This window comes from Lupinus angustifolius, unplaced genomic scaffold, assembly GCF_001865875.1.
Source record: "Lupinus angustifolius cultivar Tanjil unplaced genomic scaffold, LupAngTanjil_v1.0 Scaffold_65_27, whole genome shotgun sequence".
Classification (NCBI taxonomy): Eukaryota; Viridiplantae; Streptophyta; class Magnoliopsida; order Fabales; family Fabaceae; genus Lupinus; species Lupinus angustifolius.
In genome coordinates, this window is record NW_017723145.1 from 48,803 (window position 1) to 71,858 (window position 23,056).

The following is a 23,056-nucleotide window of genomic DNA, read 5'->3' on the forward strand; positions in this document are numbered from 1 at the left end:
TATAATTAATAATTATATTAAATTAATATTTTTTTATCTTTTTTGGACTGAAGTAAAATTAAATAGTAGAGCACTGTCCATTTTTTTAAATATGTGAACCTTTCGGTTAACTTTTCGGGTTATTGCAGTTTAACTGGGTTTAATACAGACTAGAGTATTCCCGATTCAAAACGGTCTAACTCCTCATTCGGTTAAAACTGTAAGTCAAGGTTATTTTCAAGTCCAATCAACGATCAAACTGGTTGGACCATATTGTGGGTTCCAATTCTCATAAATTGCATGAGAATGGAATTATTAGTATTATTATTTATACTTCTACATGTCACCCTTTACTCTCGGTGAATGGATTAGTCTAAGCCATTCATGTTTACAAACTTCTTATCAAAAATTATAATACTAACTTACTTAAAAACTTTATTGTATAAATTTAATGATATTATTATCACATAAACATCTAATTAAAATAATTAATAATAAGAATTTTAATATAACAAAATGTCACAAGTTAAAAATTGATAAAATATTTTATGCTTTAATTATAAGAGGAACGTACAAATAAGTTAAAAAATTAAACAACTAAGGTTTTCCTATAAAATAAGCTAACAAACAACATTATAATATTAATATTGACAATATAACTATAAATAAGTTGAAAATATTATATTTTCCTCTTTCAAAATGACATTGTTTTAGCATTTTTAAATGATTAAATCGATCAGGGTGGAACCCTTTTGCACCGGTTTTGGTACATAGTCAATCACATGAACCACTCAAATTAATTAAGCTCTTAGTTCCTACAGTTATATTGGTTTGCCCAAGCCGAGTTTTACAATACTCTGTGAGACTTGGCATCTGAATATTGGATATTTGACTTTCAAGGTGTGGGGTCAGACCCATTTCAGTGTGTCAAAAGGGCCCTAACCTGCATAAAATTCAAATGAGACAGCATCAGAGTGGTATAGGTTTGGGCCTATTTTGGGTCACCCGACCCATGCTACAGCGAGGCAATTGTAGGCACAAGACACTGAAGGCAGATATATATGATAGTGAGAGAGAACAAATTGCTACTCCTAGGCTAAGGATTGAACTTTTTTCACTTCAAGTGGTAGTCATCAGGGATTCAATTATGATCAGGTCAAGCCAATTAAAAGCGTATGGTTAAGTTCTGCTCACTCTTACTAAAGTTATGGACAATTTAAAGTCGTCACAATTTAATTATCAAAATTATGATACATTTTTATAGGTTTCTCGTTGCTCATGAATCACACGATTGATAAAAAAACAAAGGCTGTAGCTCCACACTCTCCAAATCTCTCATTCAAATAATTCATATTCTCTCATTGCTCATTGAGATTAGTTTATTATTTTTCACAAAATTATTTCCATGGAAATGATGTCTAGAACCGGTTGCTATCACATAAATATACAATGTAACCCCTATGTTGCATTAGGATGATAAGAGAAAAATATGTCCAAATTCAATAAACAATATCTCGTTTTGAACTCTTTCTACATCATCACTTAACATATGTCACTTCCTCCTTAATTTGTTTTTTTTTTCCTAAAATGTTTCATGGTACTATAGAGTATGTAACTTGCTATATTACTCACAATGATGAAAGATAATTACTGCAACACTCAAACATTTTAAAGTTTTAATTAACATAATTATAGGAGAGATGACGAATACTATTCTATATTTTTATTAATGATAAATAGCTAAAACTTAGAGGAAATATTATATCATGTATTAATAGTGTATTACTTTCCTTTTAAAGTTTTAAACTTTTAATTATGGAAGAGGGTGATGAATATTATTTCAACTTTTTATTAATGATAAATAGACAATAATATAACATCATCCAACTAACTATTCTACCAATTAATACTTTTATTATCAGATATTATGATTTCACTTTTGGTAACAAAACCTTAATATAATATCTTCACCTTCCTTTATGTAGTTATTTAATTTAAATTGAAAAAACTATATATTTTCACTACATTCAGTATTTACAATAATCTATTTATTATATTTAACGTTTACTATTATTCTAAGAATTACTATATTTTTTATATCATCAAAGATTTGTGATACTTTTCCCACTGAACTTTAATATCACAATTAAAATTCTTTGGATTTTAATTTTTCTCTATTATAATTGAAAAAATCAAATTCGAAATTGAAGTTGTTTTGTAACTTTTAAATATATTTTTAATAAAAAAGACTCATATTTTTTTTGGTTTCCCACAGGTATCCTCGCACCGGAGGCAATCCTGTCCGAGCCTGAGTTCTTGCTTAAGGGGAATCAAGCATGTACCACTTGAACTAACGCCCGTTAGTAAAAAAAAAAGAGACTCATATATGATCAAGATCTGATTTCCCTATTTTCATTATAAAAAAATCAAATTCAAAATTGAAAAAATCATTTCATTTTCTACAACTTTTAAAATATTTTTTTAAAAAAAAGAGTGAATTATACTCACTCCTAAATTTTAGAGAAATTATACAAATCACCGACACCTTTTTAAAACCTACATAAACCCCCCTAATTATACATATACATTATACTGACTATCCTTGTGTGAGAGATAAGTGTAATTTCTTAAACAAAATATGGTATACTGTAGAGACAAATCCAAATAGTATAAAACTTGGATATATATTCATTATGTTTTATTCGTTACAAATTGCATCAATAAGTCTAAAGAGATGTTTAATTATTTTCATACTATATTGTAACTAACCAAAATAATGAATAGATAATGACTCTTATACTTTTTGGATTTGTCTTTACAATATACCATATTTTGTTTGACTTAATTACACCAACACCTTTTTTATTTAAGAAATTATACGTCTATCTTACAAGGTAGTCATTGTAATGTATATATATAATTAGGGGTTGAATTGTGTAGGTTTAAAAAAAACATGAATGATTTGTATAATTTCACTACAACTCAGGGGGTGTAATTTACTCTAAAAAAAATCACATAGTATATGTTTTGGTTTCTTATTTTCGTTAGAAAATTCAAATTCAAAATTGTAATTTATTTTCCATATTTGTTTGAACAGACAAATACACGACTAACATATGTATTCTTAACAATGCAAATGTATGGATAACATGTGTGTTTTAACTATGCAAATGCACGAGTAACATTTGTGTTCATAGCAATATGAATGTACGAGAAACATATGTACTTTTAACCATGCGAATGCATAGATCACATACGTGTTCTTAACGATATAAATGCACGAGTAAGATGCGTATTTATTAACTATGCGAATGCACAAGTAACATATGTGTTTTTAACCAAGTGAATACACATATAATATACGTGTTCTTAATTATGCAACAAAAAATACATCCATATGGTGACTTGCTAATATATATATATATATTATAAAATATTATGGTGTTATTCGATTTACATCATCAATAATACCCCATGGGATAAACTTTGGTTTTTGTTATATATATTATTTGTTGTATTTTGGTTATGATCATTACATTGTAAAAGTATAATGAGAAAAATATAGTATACCAACATGTCTTAGTCATCTTAGTGGTTCTGAATCTACCCAGTTCATAATCGATGTTTTGCAACCATTTTAAAAAAATAAAATACTAGTAGATAGTGATGGCAAAAGGGCATTCTGACAAGTTTAGTTCATTCCGGCAAATAAAAAACACATGTAGAGGTACCCGGCCTATTTTAAAATGGGTTTGTGGGTATGTGGTATTGATAAATAATTTAAAAATATATAAAATAAATTAAATTTAAAAAATAAAATAAATAAGTTAAGGTAAAAAATTAAAATAAAATAATTAATATGTTATAAAGTTAATAAATTACATAATTTTTTGAGTAATTAAATCACATTTTTTTCTAATTTATTTGAACTTTAATTCTTTTTTAAAACATTATGTCCACAAGTTGCCTACGACCTCTAAAAAGTACTTGTAAGAAGAATTTAAAAACCTTGTGAATGATGTTGTGCCTTAATTTAATAACATGATAGTTATATAGATAATATATTTCTATCAAAGATATTCTTGTTCTTCATACATGTATGAGTCTAGATTTTAAAGCATGTACAAGATCTAATCCTTTAGATTACCGAATTCTCTTATTTACCTCCTTAGTCCTTACTATATATCATATTCATCCTACCACATATTACATATTGTGTTTGACTTCAAAAGTCTCATACAAATTAAGAAAAAAGTAGCAATGAAACAATAATTTGATTGTAACTCAGATTGTAAATGTACCATTTTGAAGAACCTGTTGGAGGCTGATAGAAGCAATCAGTTTTGTCATAAAAATTGCTCTTGCTACTTCAACACTAAACCATGACCACTATTCTGCAACACAGTGGTTCCTACATACTACTTTATTAACCAGTTTATACACATTCACAATCTTCCTTGAACAATCAATCAGGATTTAGAAGATATCATGCATTTTCACATATATCTTATTATTACTAGAAGGCAAATAGTACCTAATGGGAAGTTCTGAGTTCTAACTATCATCCATTTACAAAAATAGCTGAGTGTTATCCAAAGTCTGAGTGAAATTACATAAGAAAAATGGATTGAACTACAATGTAGACTCATAAAATTTCACCACTTTGATGATTTACATTTGGCAGATATAGCATTCCCTTGAAAGTAAGGCTTGAAGGTTCTTATAACTTCTTCATAGGTTGGCCTCTTGTAGTCCACTGCCTGCAATCGATTTATCGACAATTAGTCTCTGGAAAAGAGAAAAGTACTTCTTTTCGGAACAAGTGTTTTTCGACTAACCTGCTCAATAACTTCTTCAGGGTTCGCCCATTTCCACTCTGCAAATTCTGGGTCCACTTCACCATTAGCCAAATTGATTTCACTGTCATTCTTTGTTAATCTCATGAGGAACCTATCAAATGTTCATAATCAAATATCAACAGAAACAGTTTTGGTAGAAATCTGCATAAAAGTACTCACCCAAAGCACCAATTAGAAATACATGATTTGTTAACAGTACAATCATAGAACTTGGTACTGAAGAAAACTCCCATCCTTACTACTGGAAAGTAGCAAGTTTTTTACACTTTCCGCCCACTTGCAAGTTATGCAATATTTTTAACTAACTTGGCATTTCATAAGCGGACAGGAGTAATCATTCTGAGTCGTGACAGACCTTGGGAAAAGTGCATAATATGAAGGACGACCTGGACATCCGGTGTACAAGGCTCTCACTTAGTCAAGCAAAGATAATATTTTGCAGAATTCGAACTTGCGACCTCTAGGTCACAAGGAGGCCACAAGGCAATAACCTTACCGTTGGACCAAGATTCTCACCCTCAAAAGGCGGATGATATATCCTACCTAAATTAGAATTCACAATAACATGCACCAGACCTGGCAACTCCAGATAGAAACAATCATCATGCATACAAGGGCAAATATCCACAATACAAACACCCAAATTTACTAGATAAAAGATCACAGGGAAAACTCCATATGCTGTGGGTTTTATTATCTCTCTTCACTCACACTGAGGCTTTTTATTTGTGCCATTTCTCAGCCTTTTTATGTCAATCATTGAAGAACATTCCCTTCTACGGCTGCTCGGATCTTCTTTTTCCAAGGAGAAAACTGCCAAGTGAAACTTTCCATATCGATTTCAGATTTTGCATTATCTATCTCATTCGTTCCATTTTCATTTTACAAGGTCAGGTAGACTTACCATCCATCTTTCTTTCTATACTGCTAAGATGTTAAGTTGGCAGCCATGTAAGTTGTGAGGGCTTCTTCAACACTCTATTTAGAATGTCTTAATCAACGTTATGGAATTGACGTTGAATTTCCAAGCAACACTAACATTCATACATCCTAACCACAAGTTGGTTCATTAACTTAAAAGCGAAGTAAGAATGTCGATAAACATTCTTGTCAGACAGCTCAACAAACCTAATTTATATCATCCATCAATAGATTGATTACCTATTTTTACATATTATGTTATATATGTTGATGAGCTGATGTAACTGTCATGACTTCCCTAGATCTGTACTCCAATTGAACAAATTAAAAGAGAAATAAAGCAATGATAGAGAATGGACATGATCATAAGATTTAGACATAAAAAAGGTACAGCAGATATTGAAGACTGGGAATGTATAGAAATAGAAAATTGACTACCTACGCATAAAAAAAATCATTAACTAATTTAATACATCCACTTTATTATGGACCAAACTGATTTAATTTCATTTATCCCCTCAACCAGTCGAAATGCTTATTTAAAAAGTCACAGCATAACCATCAATCCATCATCATATATATAGGTCAAATTTTAGCTACAAATATTAAATCTTTCAGAAGTTAGCATGCTCTATCTAAGATGTCAAGCATATTGCTATGTTATGCAAATTGGCGATTCAGTGCACGAGGCTCCCACATAGTACGACCATACCAGCACTAATGCTATGTTATGCAAATGAACTAAAATAAAATACGCACCACTTTTGTGCCTGTCCATGCCATTCACCACCCCAGAGACGACTGACTTTAGCCTTCACAGCAGGAGGGAAGTCATATGTCAACCAATTCTCGACCTGCAACGCACAAGCTCTATCAAATGTATGACAATATTAACATCTGCCAAATTAACAGAGAGTGATAAAAGAATTTCTGATATAATGTTCCAAATCATAAAGATGCATAAATATTGCTTCTCCTGAATCTGATTCAGAGTATTCCATTTTCTTGCTTAACTGACATTGTTTTGTTCATTTTATTAGACAATGATAAGACTACTTCAAATTCAAATAAATCATTGAATGCTGTAAAGTGATATCACACACCTACAGAAGATACTAAGTAAACTATATCCAAAGGAGAAAACATTTTGCACAAACCTCAGCAATTATTTCAGCAGATATAATTCCAGTTTCTTCTCGAAGTTCCCTAATAGCAGCAGATTTGGGCTCTTCACCATCTTCAATTCCCCCCTAATAATGCAAAAGGACATTAAATACAACATTTTTCTTTTTAAGTGAGCCATATGGCACCCTTTATAGATGAGTTCCTAATGAAAAGGAAATATTCGGCATAAAGTCTCTTTCTAAGATGGCTATGGGACTTGAGTCCCACAGCGGAAGTATGAGATTCTGGTGTGGGATTTACAACCTCGGGCTCTCCTTCAAGTCACATAAGTTACTTGAATTTTGTTAAGAGTAATTTTACTCGAACTCGTGTTAAGAAAAAACGTTAGCGTATGACGTATGTAGTACATAATGTGAGCTCACCTGAGGCATTTGCCATGCTCCTGGAACATTCAATCTAGAAGCCACAAAAACCTGAAAAACAAAACTGAAGTCATGCATTTTCACATACACTTTGCAATCATGTAACAAAAAGACTGCACTGTGGTTGAAACTTGAAGGCAAAGAAAACATTTCAAGCTCACTTCACAATGCTCATCAACCACTGCAAAGATTTGAAAGAAATCATAACACAGTATAGGATCTCACTGTGATTACCCTACCTCTCCTTTTACTGTTTTTTCCTATACAACTCTCCTTTTATACCTTACCGAATGCAATTGTGGTCGCAACATTATTGTTACAATGTTGTATGAAGTCTCCACAACCATATCGTGACATTAATTACGATTTTATCGGCAGTATTCTTTAGCGGTAAAAACAATTAACTGCAACCGCAATTTAAAATTCTAACCTTATATTTCTATCTCTTTATCATAACAATCAAATCAATCTCTACTCTATATGTCCCCTCCTCTCTACCACTATAAAGTGAGAGGGGTGTAAGAAAATCATTTTTCTTTCAGAAATCAAGTTAAAAAATAGTTAATATCTATACATTATCAATGTAAAAATCTATACTTTATCAATATATTATTTATCTATTTTACTTCTAAGAGCGTCCAAATTAAATAAATATAAATGATGGACAATGCAACGATAGTGTAAAAAATTCTTACATTATCAGTGGTGCATACATTTTTTTTTTCCAGGTGATAAGAATCCCCGTTCACGGAGAGGGAAGTGCACAAAACAACATAGGGAAATTTTTATATGATGTGACAGTTTTACAACATTTTTACATGCAAAAGTCAAAATTAATACAAAGTTGGCTAAAAAATATATATAAAATCAAATAGAAAGTTTACTTAATTGTTGACTTATTTATTTCTTTTTGCCATTGTATTCATTCAAACCGAGTCCTACTTTCTAATTACAACATCAAAAAATGGTAAGGCAGCATAAAAACTTATAAAAGAAAAAATAACTAGTTTTTTACTATAAGCCAAAATCCACAGAAATAAAATAACTCCGCTCCTGAATATACGTGAAGAAGATTAAAAAAACATAAAATTATATATATATATAGAGAGAGAGAGAGGAGTTTCTTGTGGTGTGAAAAGTAAAAGGGTATAACCCTTCCATTATAGTAAGAGTTGAAGTTATTTAAACATTACGTGACCACTAAAATTAATCTTATCTTTGAATTAAGATCTAGAGTTTAACGGATGATGATTTTTTACGTTATCATTGAGTTATCAAATATAAATGATGCAGAAAAAAAATTACATAGTCTATATATGAGTCCTTTTCTCTAAGATCTAATGATAAATATTTTATTTTTATCAATTCTCATAAGTACACATTAGACCATGAATGTTCAACCTTTTTTAGGTAAACATGAATATTCAGCGTTATAACACAGTCTATTATATTTAGAGTCTGATATTTATCTATAGTCAGGGTAAAGATTATACCTACATCATTCTCATTTATTTGTATTACTTATATTTAAAAATATTTATTTATATTATTTTTATTTAAAAATAAATAATTATTAAAAATAAATAATAAAATGACAATGTGAAAATCTCATATCTTTTACCCATTTTTTCTCTTACATTTAAGTCTTGCTATTACAAATAAGATTCACTTTTTATGGTTCCACTTTTCACAAGCTGCTATCACTTTATAACATGCATAATAAATCATATTCGTGTTACAAATTAAGGTAGACATAAAATAAAAGTAAAAGAAAGAGAACCTGATCTTCAGAGTTGATGAGACAAACACCTACGTTAGGACGGTAACCTTGGGGAAGATCCTTCATAGTTGATGGTAGTAAAAAGAAAAGCTTTTATTATTGTTAAACTTAGAGATGGGTATATTGGTGTGAAAGTTTTGATTTTAGAAGAGAAAGGAAGAAAAAACAAAGAGTGGAAGAAGAAGAAGAAGAAGAAGTAGTAGTAGAAGTGTTGTGTTATAATAACATGAGTGAATGAGGGAGTGAGTGACGCAGGCTGACTAAGACAAAAACAAAAGGTTGAGTAAGAAACAAGAGAGAGTGGATCTATGGAGTTTGCAACTCCTTAACGTGCGCACTCTCATCCCACTACCTTTTACCAACCCATTTTTATTTGGATTTTCTTATCACATTTTTTTATCAGAAACTAACTTTTTTAAAATATGTGATATAACAATTCAACTTTTGACCTATTTCAATATATAAAATAGATTTTGGACGAGTAAATCAATGTCTGATTGATTACATTTTTAGAATAAGAGTATAAAATTAATTGGAAACTAAACTTGAATTAAAAATAGTGTTATTGAAGATATTTCATAATTTAATATACACATATTTATGTATGGAGAAAGTTGAATGTGAAAAACAGCTTTATTATTTTTGGTTTTGTCAATTCAAATAACGTTTTTCACTTTAAAAAATAATTGTGGCAAGATAAAAAAAAAATAAATATATATAAAATCATAAAAGTGAATTTAGAAATTTTGCATTAATTTAATTCATATAACTTAATTAACTTAGAGTTTTATTTATATTTTTTTATCAAATTAAAAAATATCAAGTAATTCTCATAAATATATTAATTAAAATGTTAAAGATTCAATTTTTATAAACATTTTCTAGAAGAAAACATTCCACAAACGAATTATTTAATCATTAGGAGAATTATAATTCAGGGGATAAGGTGAGGCATAGCAGATGGTATAAAAAGCTGAAATAAAAACTGGGGCGCAAAATAGCAAAATGGGCGCCGATGGGGACAGAGTCAATGAGAAGAAGACGCAGGGAAAGCACTCAGCAACAAAATAAGGAAATAATAAAAGCAGTGGGAACCACCACATAAGGCGTTGACTTTCAGTATTACTCAGATTATTATAGAAAAAAATTTGGAGAATAAAATATATCTTCATATTTAAAAGATAAATTATCTCTTCTAACTATGATATATATCTTATTTTTAATTTTTAAAAATAATTTTATAAAATGAATAAATTATAATACATCTTAATGGTGAGAAAAGACAACTTATACCTTGATATGAAAATGAAGAGATGAACACTACACTAGAATGACCAGACCAATAGTGTTTATCATGAGCGATCACAAAAATCTCGACAATCGGCAACATTATTATAATACTCAACCCACTCCACGAGCCACATATAATTGTTTATTTTTACTTTAGGCTAATTAATTGATAGGTTGATGTGAATTAAATCATAAACTCATGAAGACATCTCATCAGACAAGATGCTCACATTTTTTTATAGATACTTTACGCTAATTAATTGAAATGTTGTTATCAATTAAATCATTAACTCATCCGCAAAGATGCTAAGATATTTAATCTTAGAGAAAAATGCATAAGTCAATAACTATAATTAGATTACATCCTTTCTCCCTCTCTATGTTTCTCTTTGTCAACTCCATCTTCAGCCAATTAAAGACTAACACATAGTGCACTTGGGTAATTTCCTTTTTATATTTATTTATTTTTTAAATAATAATTAAATAATCATTTTTTGATATTATCATTTTTCTTCTGTTTTAATTAATAATACAGTATTTTTAAGACATATTAAATAAATAAATAAAAATAGTTATAAATGTTTTATTATAAAATTAACTTATGTATTTGAATAGTTTGATCGTGCCGCGTGCCATCTCTTCTTTTCTATTTTGGACGGGAAGTTGGTTTATGATCAATATCGTCTCGTTGATATTGATTTCAAGTAATAAAAAATACAATAATAAAATATTTTTATCAAATAATTTTAACGAAATTTTTATAGTCTGGGTGGTTCATGATCTATGACCAACCTCATCTCTTTCCTATTAATTCAATTTAAAATTAATAACCTATTAATTCAATTTAATGGAACTTTTATGTTCTCTAACTTCTTTGAAAAATGAAAAGAAAATTTATGACCAATAACATATCTTCGCTATTAATTCCATTAAATCGAAACAATCATGTAATATAAATATTTTCAAATCAATAAAAATAAATTCAACCAAATAAATCAATATTTTCAAATCAATAAAAAATCAAATCAAACAAATCAACACTAATCAATTTTATACTCAAAATTACGTAGTCTTGATTTTCCTACTATGGGTACATAGAAGCAAAGATAAATTCTTATCAGGCACAATTATAAAAAATAAAATATTTTGTTTTAGTAATTGAACTTTTAATAAATAATTAATGTATAAAAGTGCATGTTATTAGTTTGGGTATCGTTTTAATACAGACAAACATGATGCTAATACATTCTCTGATCCGTAATCCACTATCGAACTCAGAATATTTGTTTAAAGAACATTTTATCCAAATAAGACATAAAATATGATTTTCTACGTTTTAACCGCAAAAAATGTAGTGGCAACTCCAAATCATTTGGGAGAGGTTGAAATCGAATTTACTTCTTCCTAAGTTGCAGAGTCAGTCTTCCAACTGAAATTCGGGTTGTGATATCTCCTTTTCACTTACATAAGAGAGTGTGAAATCACTTGACATTGCAACATTGTGAAATCACTTGACATTGCAATCGTTAAATTTAATATGTTTATGTTGATTTTGTTATGTTGGATTTACTTATATTTTTAAGCTAAACAAGTTATTATTATGAATGGTGTTCTAATCCATTATAAGAAATCTCTACATTGGATGCAATAGGATGGAATTTTTTTGATTTCTCTAGTTGAATTTGTAGGTAATTGGTACAGGTAAGGGTATGTATGTACCCAACAGGTTAGAAGACGAACATTAAATTTGATACCCAAGCAAGTAAGATGGTAAATGTAGGTATTTTTATTTTGTTAAAACGTGGGTATGGAGGCAAGTACTATAGTACCATACCATACCCAAACTTTTACCATTGCTATCTTTGGCAGTGTTTGATATTATGAGTTATTTTTGATAAATATGGAATATCTTGTTTGATGGGTTAGTTTGTCGGTGAGAAAATGATTCTTTTTATATGGGGGATAAGAGGGGGAATGTCGCCACAAACAGGGGCGGATCTTCTCTAGGATAGGTGGGGGCAGTTGCCCCTCAAATATTTGAAAAAAATATTATAGAGATATTGTTTTTGGTATATTTTAAAATTTAACAATAAAACTTAAGGATAAGAGTGTAATATTTATGTATTATTAATGTAAAAATATATACACATTCATTACATCATTCATCATTCATTTAGATTAATTTTTTTTAAAGAGTTAATAAAGATTGAATATGAATGGTATGTGATGAAGTGAAAATGTATAAAATTCATACATCGTTAATGCATATATTCTTATCTCAAAGAATAATACTTCTACATGACTTATTGGACAAGAAAAAATTCAATATTCTCTTCAAAACTCTCACCCTTTATGAAGTTTCACTCTCTTTTGTATCACATGACATATTCTCCTCCCTTAATATCTCTTTAGATAACTCTCCAACTCAAACACATTTATTTTTTCACCTTAAAAATGTCATATTTGCTCTTTATAAATCAGTTTTCTTCAATTGTTTTTTTCATGACATATTATCATATGTCTATGAAGTCATGACATGATTACTTATGATTTCTTTGTTTCTTGCATCAAATTTTATTCATGGACGTTGTTATTCTTTGTTAGTGAACTATTTTTTTATTAATTAATTTTAGTTGGGTTATTCCATTGCTATGTATGATATTCTTAATTTCGTTATTTCTATCTTTATATATTTTTCTCTTAAAAAAAATATTTGTATCAATCTCAAGCATATATTATTTTGATTCTCTATTTGAAAGGATTGAAAAATTAACTTTATGCTATATTCTTCTGAGTTTAAAATACATATAATGTTTATAAGAGATAATGAACTTATTTGTGCTTAGGAATATTTGGAATTTCGTCATAGATTTGTTATGTTATATTTTTATCATGTTTCTTGGGAATTTAAACATGAAAGAATAACTCATTTTTACATTAGAAATTTATGTATATTCTAATGATTTCATATGTTATTTATGTATAAATCATAATGCTGCCCCCTCTAAAATTATGGTCAAGATCCGCCACTGGCCACAAACATTAGGTGTTTGATAAGTTGGTAAAGTTCACCACAAGAGATTGACTCTCTTGATAATAACAAGTTTTGGCTAAACCAAGAAGCTAGAATAAAACACTCACTAACAATGGAAGTAATCCAAATAAATTCAACCTGTTTTATTCCATAAGCGTTCACGGTTACATATAGGGCAAGCTCTTAGGCTCCCATGAAAAAGATGAGTAACAAATGCATTCAAATTTGAAATTTAAAATCCTATCTAAAACATGGCTAAATCTCATGGTTGAACCGAATTGATCCTTAGAGATTTGACCAAGGCAAGTTGAGTTTGACCGAATGTTTTGAGCATGAATCAATTTGAATAAGTTTTGATCAATTCACACACCACATTTGAATTTAAAATGCCATAGACTTGTCCAATGTCCTTTATGGTTTTTGACCTTGTCAACTTGTGAGCTTTCACGTTCCAACCTTGAGTTTGAGGTCTTGGCCGAATTTTGAAAGTGAACCTCCCACTCTATCCTTTGGTCAGATTTGAGGAACCAACTTTATTTGTTTTATCCTCAAGTCATTTGATTAGGGGGGCCGAATTTGAGGTAGTGTGGATTTAAATCATCACTTAATCTTCTTATTATCTTCAAGCCAAATTTAGGAAGTCAATCTATTGAATCATGCTAGTTGCTTGTCGTGCTTTATCTTCTAAGATTTGCTCATGCTTTGAATTTGAAATCAAGCCATGACATTTGAAAAATGATTAGGCACCTAACATACCATGCTCCACGCTTGGCACCATAGATAAGGCGCCTAGCACCCAATGCTTCACGTTTGACGCCATATATATAAGTCTTATCTTCTCCATGTTTGAATGTTCCTTAGCCTTGTCACTCTTGGCCTTGTTCATGTGCCACCTATAATAAACCAAAAGAAACACAATTAATTGTTCATTACTAAATTAAGCCATTAAAAAGAAATAACACAAATAATAATTAAATTCCTAACTACTTATGGGTTAAGACATTTCCCACTTATTTGGTTGTCCTAAGAAAACTTATCATGGTGAATCTTCCACCATGATGTGGCCCTTCCTTAGCTCCCCATCTTGGGTGATGAAATGAATGAGCTTGCATTCCTCATTGGCCTAATTAGGACTTGATTCCATGATGGCATATACGAGTTGCCTAAGCACCTCTTTTGCCTTCTTAGCTTTGGTCCCAGTCATGGGTCCTCCTAGGCCACGTAAGGTCTCTTCATTGATGTTAGGAGCAATTGGGTTTACATCATCCCCTTCTTCTTCGAAAGAATTTGATCTCAAATGAGAATTTTCATCACCTGAAAAAGGTTAAGTCAACTACATTGAAAGTAGCACTTATATTGCAATACTCATCTGACAGGTCCAACTTGTAGGCATTGTAATTTATCATTTTCAATACTTGAAATGAGTTGTCTCCTCTAGGTGGAGCTTTGATTTCCTATGAGAGGGAAACTTCTCCTTTCTCATATGAACCTAGACTCAGTCACCCGATTCAAAGTTCACCTCTTTCCTGCCCTTGTTGGTTGACCTAGCATAGTTTTGCGTCATCTTCTCAATTTTCTCCTTCACCCTTTCATGGAGTTTATTCACATACTCCGCCTTGGACTTCTCATCCTTTTGCTTCAAAAGTGATGAACTGGGGAAATGCAATAAATCAAGGGGTGTTAGTAGGTATAAGCCATAAACAATTTCAAAAGGGGAAAACTTTGTGGCGTTGTGAGTGGCCCTGTTGTAGGAAAACTGCACGTGTGGGAAACACTCTTCCCAGGCCTTTAAGTTATTTATAAGCACTGTTAGGTATCATTGGCTTAGGAACACCTAGAGGGGGGGGGGGGTTGAATAGGTGTAGCGGTTATCGATCACCACAAGGTTTAATCGATTAACTATTGCACAGAACAAAATGATCAGACAATAAATTTGCATAGTAATTAAAACAAAATTGAACATATATAATACATATATTTTACACACAATTATTAACTATATAGCAGTAATCCTCGCCATTGAATACGGGAGGGCGATTAATGGATGCACCAGCACCGCCAAAAGGGTTAGTGAAACCCATTTTAATTCCCTTCGGATCACGAGGATGCGGTTGAGCTAGCACGTCGTACTAGCTCTTATACCACTTGTTAGGTATCAGTGGCATATAGATCAGGACGACCTAAAATAAGGATGCGATTAACTATTGCATAGAACAGAATGATCAGACAGGCAATTTGCACAGTAATTAAAACAAAATTAAACATATATAATACATATATTTTTATGCACAATTATTAAGTATATGAAAGTAAACAAATATCCAACTATTCAATTATAGGTTCAATTTATAATGGCAAGAAACATAAAGAAGATAAAGAGAGAAAGAACAGTGCAAAAAGGATTTTTATCCTGGTTCGTTTGCGGTCCACTGCAAACTACATCCAGACCTCCCCTTCTGGATCAGGGATATTTTCTTTCTTCACAATATTGAAATATGGACACACATACCAATTCAATTACAAGCACATAGGACCCTCCCTTCTTGAAATCTAGGACCTCTAAATCCTTGATTTGACTCTACCATTCGCCTATGAGAAAACCTTTCTCGCGAACTAGCCCCAGCCAAGATTCTTATCCTCAAATCAAGACTTCCTAGCTTTGGTGAAGAACCTCAATCTCTATGGTGATCTCACACCAAGAGACAAATCCAGAAAAACACGTTAAACAACAAGGTATACTAAGCACAATAATGCTTAAAATATGACAAGATAAAGACTCAAAGATTAACTCTTTTACTAACCACTTGAGCTATCAAGATTCAAATGAGTTAATCAATATTAGTATACACATAATTTCTCTCTAACAATATCTAATGTATGAGCATGTCAACAAGATAAGAATGGATACATAATTATGCAAAAACATTAAGCATATAATAGCAATTAAAACAACATAATCTCTCTTCTCACGCATGCAATCGGCAATTAAACCACCATAATCTCTCTTCTCACGCATGCAACTTTAAACAACCCTATATAATAGAATGCAATGCTATGGTTTTCTAAACAATGCCTTGTATTTATAGCATAGAGAATAGGCAGTTACATTCATTGCAAAACAGTTAAACAGTTAAAACATATTTCAGTTATAACAAATAACAGACTAGTTAATCGATTAAGGCTTCTCTTTAATCGATTAACGGGGCAACAAAATGATACATAATTTAGTTCAAACAGAAAACTCATATTTAAAAGAAAAGCAGTTACATTAATTGATTAAGTTACCACGTTAGTCGATTAACTGGAACAGTTATGCATATGTTTCAAATGGTAAACTTCTCATATGTTATGCACAATATATATACATGTTTTACCAATTATATTATGCCTAATATGCACATATAACATGTATGATAGATGCATGAACATACAATTAACTGGATGATATGTCTCATGAATATCATATGACAATTAAGATGGTTTAAGAGAGTAGCATCTAGGTTTACCTAACCTATACTCACTTACTATTGCATACATCCCAGACTATTTAGATTATAGACTCAATTTACACCCTAGTCTAGATATGACCAAATGAGCATAAGACATGTTGATTGCTGAGCCATCTTCAAGCTTTGTTAGAACCTTGTCTTCATCAAAACATAGGCAAAGACGTGCTAGTGCTATCCTTGACACCTTGCACTTTCAAGCATGACCTTCAATAAGGTTAAGAGGGTCATATTCACCACTTCAGTTTGCCCATCTGTTTGAGGATGACATGTGGTGGAAAAGAGGAGCTTTGTCCCAAGCTTCCCCCAAAGAGTTTTCCAAAAGTGACTTAGGAGCTTGGTGTCCCTATCACTTACTATGCTCCTAGATAGGCCATGTAGTCATACCATCTCTTTGAAGAAGATGTCAACAATGTGGCAAGCATTATTAATTTTTTTGCAGGGTATTAAGTGAGCCATTTTTGAAAATCGATCCACTACAACAAATATTGAGGGCTTGCCACTTTGAGTTTGTGGTAAATCAACCAAAAAATCCATAGATAAGTCTATCTATGGTGAATCAGGGATGTTTAAGGGGCCATATAGTATGAGGACCAACCAAGAAAAAGCAATTTCAAATCAAAATCTCGAAATGATCAGTCCAACCCTTTCTACTTCTATCTTCAAGTACTCTCCAGTCAAGCAAGCTCTATTTTGGCAATGAGCCCTTTTCTTTTGTTTGGTTTAAATGGGGGCGACATTCTCTTTCTCACTTTTATTCGTATTTGAAGTCTTATGGTGGCATATAGATCAGGACGACCTAGAATAAGGAAAAGGGCACTAATCGACTAGTCAACTTCGTTCTTCGCTCACAAAGGAGTTTCATATGATTGTGATTGGACAAGCTGGAAATTTTACTTCTTTTTTTATCTTCTATGGGGGAAGTCAAGGACCAGTATGATGTTATGCTTATAGGAGTAGTGATGTCAGAAATAAGGGCGATGTGCTTCTTGTGTCTATAGGAAGGTTGATTAAGGAAGGCACTTGAAGAAGGGAAGGAGTATCGAAGAACCAAATCGAGTTGTTAAGGGTAAAGGCAAGATGTCTAGTTTGCAATGGGAAGGCACAACTAGCTGAGCAAAAAACGTTTTAGTTAAGGATTTAAAGAGTTGGAAGGAAAATGAGCTTTATCGGGCAAACAAGTATATCTAAAAAGTCTGTCAGCGACTAGGTCAACACGGGTAGGTCAGCTAGTCAGTTTGATGTCATAGCTCATCTATTCCTCTTGAATAGGAGACATTATGGAGGCTACAATGGATTCAACTTAGTTAGTCTTCAATGGCTTATTAGGCCCTTGCATAGCCACCTATTTCTTTCTGTCACATCCAAAGAATCATATGAGACTGAGTAAGATCCCCGCCAAATGAAAAGGCTGCTCAAATGTCCAACTTGGTTGGAAGAGCAGAAAGTATAGGCTTCTATCCTAGTCCTACTCCCGCTTGGTGGGTGAGTCTCTCGACATTGAATCATACGAATATGGGAATATCAAGTTGCGAAACCTTTACCTACCCTACCTTCACGACTCAATTGCCATCCTCTATTCTATTATGTATCGTCGCTAGCTCATACCATGTGTCTTTGAACCACAATTGCATTCCTCTATGTCTGAATTCACTATGCTATGGCTAACTGTACTATGACCATTGGAAAGAGAGAATCTAGTGCTTGTCCAGAAGTAGCTTATGTTATGTCGTACTACGAATGAAAGAGGTCCCTACCCTCATGCCTAGCTCCCGCAACCTGTAGATACAAGGCTTTCATATGTGCTACTTTAGGAAGAAGATTGAATCCACTCGACCATAAGGAAGGGAAATGAGATAGTCTTGTTGGGTACCAGCAAGGTAAAACATACCTAGAGAGGGGTGAATAGGTGTAGCATATCACTAATCTCGTTTTTCTGATTTATGCGTAGAACAGATAGTTGCTGCAGTTAATCGATTATTGTCACCGTTAATAGTTTTAGCACAATTGTATTAATCGATTATGTTCAGCTTTAATCGATTATGCCGAATCTTGAAATCTTTGGAAAACAGATTTTCTCGCAATGAAAACAATGATGATTACTAGTCTTTACTGCCCTAAATTGATTCTTGATTATACTATGATTATTAACACAACTCAAATAACAGAATACAATTAAAACAGAAATCAATAAATACATAATCATAAAAGAGATAGGGAAATAGAAAGTGCTCAAAGATTTTTATCCTAGTTCGTTTGTGGGTCCACTTGCAAACTACATCCAGGCCTCCCCTTATGATCTTGAGAGATTTTTCTTCACTATTGGAAATAGATGTTTGATTACAAGCATTCTTCCAATACACCTAGCAAGATACTCCCTTCTTGAAACCATTGAGCCTATACGCTCGGTTTGACCAATCTAAACGCCTGCTAGGAAAACATTGTTCGCAAATTTGACCCGAGCCGAAGTATCGCTCGATCCAAGACTTCCTACTCCGTGAAGACAACCAATTCTCTAATTTGATGATTCTAACACACCACGAGAACAATCCTTGTGATTCACAATATAAGCCGAGTTATTTGCACACTTAATGCACGGATAAAACTTTGAATTATGCTGTACAACCCTCTAACATAAATCTCACAACAATCTTAAACTAAATGTGAAGTTTATGCAGGGTTTTTAAAATGAATGAAAAAATGGTGGCACTATGAAAATAATTTCTCTCTTTTCTCTCTTAGAAAACTATGCAAGAAATGTTTCAAAGATAAGCAAGATGCTTTGAAAATTCAGCTATGAGAATCTTGAGTTTTCTTATTCTCTCAATGTAAAATTGAAAGTTTGTGTATTATGCACATGAGTTAAAATAACAACTTTTATATCAAACTAATTTTAACTGATGTTAATCGATTATAAACATACTTAATCGATTAACGTGCTAATGGAAAATAGTTTTTCAGTTAAGGCTTAATCGATTATCAATCTCTTTAATCGATTAATAAGCCATAAATTCTGGGAGGTTAACTACTATAACTCCTTTTTATCGAATATACCCATCCTTAATCGATTAACAGATTTCAACAAGATATAATCGATTATCAATTATGTTAATCGATTAATATATGTGAAAATGGTTTTCCTTAATGCATTGTAAAAATTCTATATGATGAAAGAACATGCAACACATGATTTTGAAATGGATGTTTCTTTTATGCACAAAAATCATGTATGCCTAATGCAAATGCATGAATCTTACTTATGATATATTTATACTTAAATGTAATGCCTCAACCAATATGTATTTCATTTTAGACTTTTTTGAGACTTCCATCTAGGGTTTATCTAACTTAGACTCAGCACTAGGCAAACATCTTAGAACTTATAGAATAATAAAATAATCCTAAGTCTATGACATTGACCTTTGAGTCATTGGCATGTTATTTGTTTGATGTCCATATCTTCAAGCTTACATTTAAGTCTTTGTCTTCATCAAAACTAAGTAGGTCAATCATGATGATATCCTTTGACTATTTTCCATTTCAACCTCCCCTTTTTTGATGATGACAAACTCTAAAACAAATCTTGTTTGATTGGCTTGATGCTGGACAGAATGTGTTTGCAATTGTTGAATCAGAATGCGCTGCTCTCCCTTACTTTGTTCTCCCCCTCAATTCATGTAAGAGGTGATACAAGGGTAGCACTTCAAGATTATTTGTGAAAGCTCAATACAACCTACGAAACAGCTCACACAACACTTTCTCCCCCTTTTAGAATGATAAAAAAGTTCTGATAATAACAACCAAAGGCAAAGAAAGATTTTCAAAAATTTACTAGTCTTAACCGATTAAGTAATCAATGATAATCAATTAAGTAGTTTCTAAAAGAATTAAACATGTTCACAGTTTATATCATTAATCGATTATTGCATGAAGTTAATCAATTATTCAGAATAAAAATCAGATTATGACAGAAATGAATTGCGAGATATATCCATTTATGCAATTAGGCAATATAGCACATAATGAATACACAAGATCGATATAGTCAAAATATCACACAATAATTCATATATAACCAAAGTTTAACAACAAAAGTACGAGAAATTACAAAGCAAGTACATCAAGTACATAAGATGTTCGAAACATATTACAACTAACAACAAAATACAATCTTAAAACATATACGCACACTCTAGACTCTAGAAACTCATATCTAGGCTATTCTTGAGGTGGTGGTGGTAGTGATGAGTAGCCATGTGTGGCGCACACAATGAAGATGTTGTAGTCTAAGTCCATGACTAAACTTTTTTGCTGCTGCTGGAACTCAACTGTCATAGAGTCTCTGAAAGACTGAAAATGGTTATCAATTCGCGCATTTTGGGCGTTGTTCCATAGCATCCTAGTGTGCAAGCCCAAAAGATGGTTCTTGAGGCACAATATTTGCGTCATTTTGTGGTTGCTTGAGGTTTGGCTCACTGGGATTTGCAGCAAAGTCTTCATAAGGTAAGTCTTCATTCATATTGGCATTATGATCCTCTTGATATTTCCATTCATTTCCAAACTTGTATATTCCATCTTGTGAATAAGATTGTTACCGACAAGGTGCTCTCGAGAATTTGTAGTCATTGTATCCACATCTAACGTGTCGATTTCCTAGTAATCAATGACACGGGAGAGGAAAATCCCAAAGGCTAGCAACCTTGATGAAGAAGAAGCTATTCCATTCACGACCTTTAAGATTTCAAAAGGCCAATTCACTGCAATGCCTTCTAGCAAACATTAGCTTAAGACTGTTGATTGTCGATTGAGTATGGTTGGTGTTTCTTTGAACTAAAATATACGCAATCAAATAATGCAAGAGTCGGTTTTCAACGGATAATGACCCAACCTTGGTCAATTCTCCTTGTACATACAATTGAGGTCCTGTTGAAAGATGTTTTTGTGAGAGATGGATGGTTTCAAAAATTTTAAAATTGTTTCAAAAGGCTTAATAATCACTTATTAGCCTAATAATAGAGAAAATCCTTCTTTTAATTTTTTTTATTAATTAAGTAAAAATAAAACAAATGCAATTACGACATATTTTACGAAATTCAAATAATTACTCTCACCTATTTGTGGATAATTTGATAATTGTGTTTTTAGGTGTTCTCGAACCAAAAAATTGGCAAGTCGAATTTTTAAAAGGGGCAATAAATTGTCAAATTTAATTTCAAGTTTTCAATTTTAAAAGAAATAAAAACTGTTTAAATTTGTTGTTAATATGGTGTCATCATTTATATTTTGGCGTGTATGGAAATCCCTCTATAAATGGAAATGATATCAACACTTAATACAAAACCAAGAATAGAAAAACTCTCTCAAAATCTTGTGCATTCTTGCTTTGTTGCATCACTGTCCAGGAAGTCTGGAACTATCCTCTGGCATTATGCACTCCAATTTCCATGTGGTTGAGGTATGAGAGACCTTTTCTATTCATTATCACATTTTTATTTTCATTTAACATACACAATTGTAATATTATTAATCATGATAATACCAATAATCATTTTTTTTGTTCATAACAAAAGTTATAAAGAAAAAACCAAGAAAAAGAGAATTTATCCCAGCCTACTACAATCAAGTTGTAGAATGCCTAAGACCTGGATAGGATGTGAATCATAGTGAATACGATTAGTAGTGGGACTATGCACTGCCAAAGCCACCCCTGCTATCAATTGCCATGTTTTGTTCTCTTTGCACATGAACTACTGAAACCTTCCAACTTTGATGCGTAATTTCCAGGATGTCTACCACCATTATCACATATTGGTAGAGATGAATATTGCTCCTATTTTTAGAATTTGCACCACTTCTAAGTAATGTAATTCACACAAGAGTTTAGAGACTCCTTTCGACCAGACAAGATCCAATCCTCTTTTAGTGGCTATCAACTCCGCAAGAATCATATCACCATTGCCTTCCCTACAAGAAAATCCTGCAATTTAGACACCATGTTCATCTCTTAAGACCCCACCACTTGTCATTATAGAAGATCTTGCACAAAATCCTCCATCAGCATTAAGTTTTATCGAACCTGTTGGAGGAGGTATCCATTGTAAAGCTTGAGGATACACCTTATAATTCATCCCTCTATAGCA

General features: G+C 31.9%; 1 protein-coding gene across 1 annotated transcript; it reads right to left on the reverse strand.

The window, feature by feature from the left end:
* Positions 1–4,454: 4,454 nt before the first annotated feature.
* LOC109339258 (nudix hydrolase 25-like) lies at positions 4,455–9,412 on the reverse strand. The gene is made up of 6 exons (XM_019576672.1): positions 9,087–9,412; positions 7,307–7,357; positions 6,917–7,009; positions 6,519–6,613; positions 4,818–4,929; positions 4,455–4,739 (listed from the first exon to the last, which is right to left on the reverse strand). The coding sequence occupies exons 1-6, from the start codon at positions 9,150–9,152 to the stop codon at positions 4,635–4,637; spliced, it is 522 nt and encodes a 173-aa protein (XP_019432217.1). The 5' UTR covers positions 9,153–9,412; the 3' UTR covers positions 4,455–4,634.
* Positions 9,413–23,056: the final 13,644 nt, after the last annotated feature.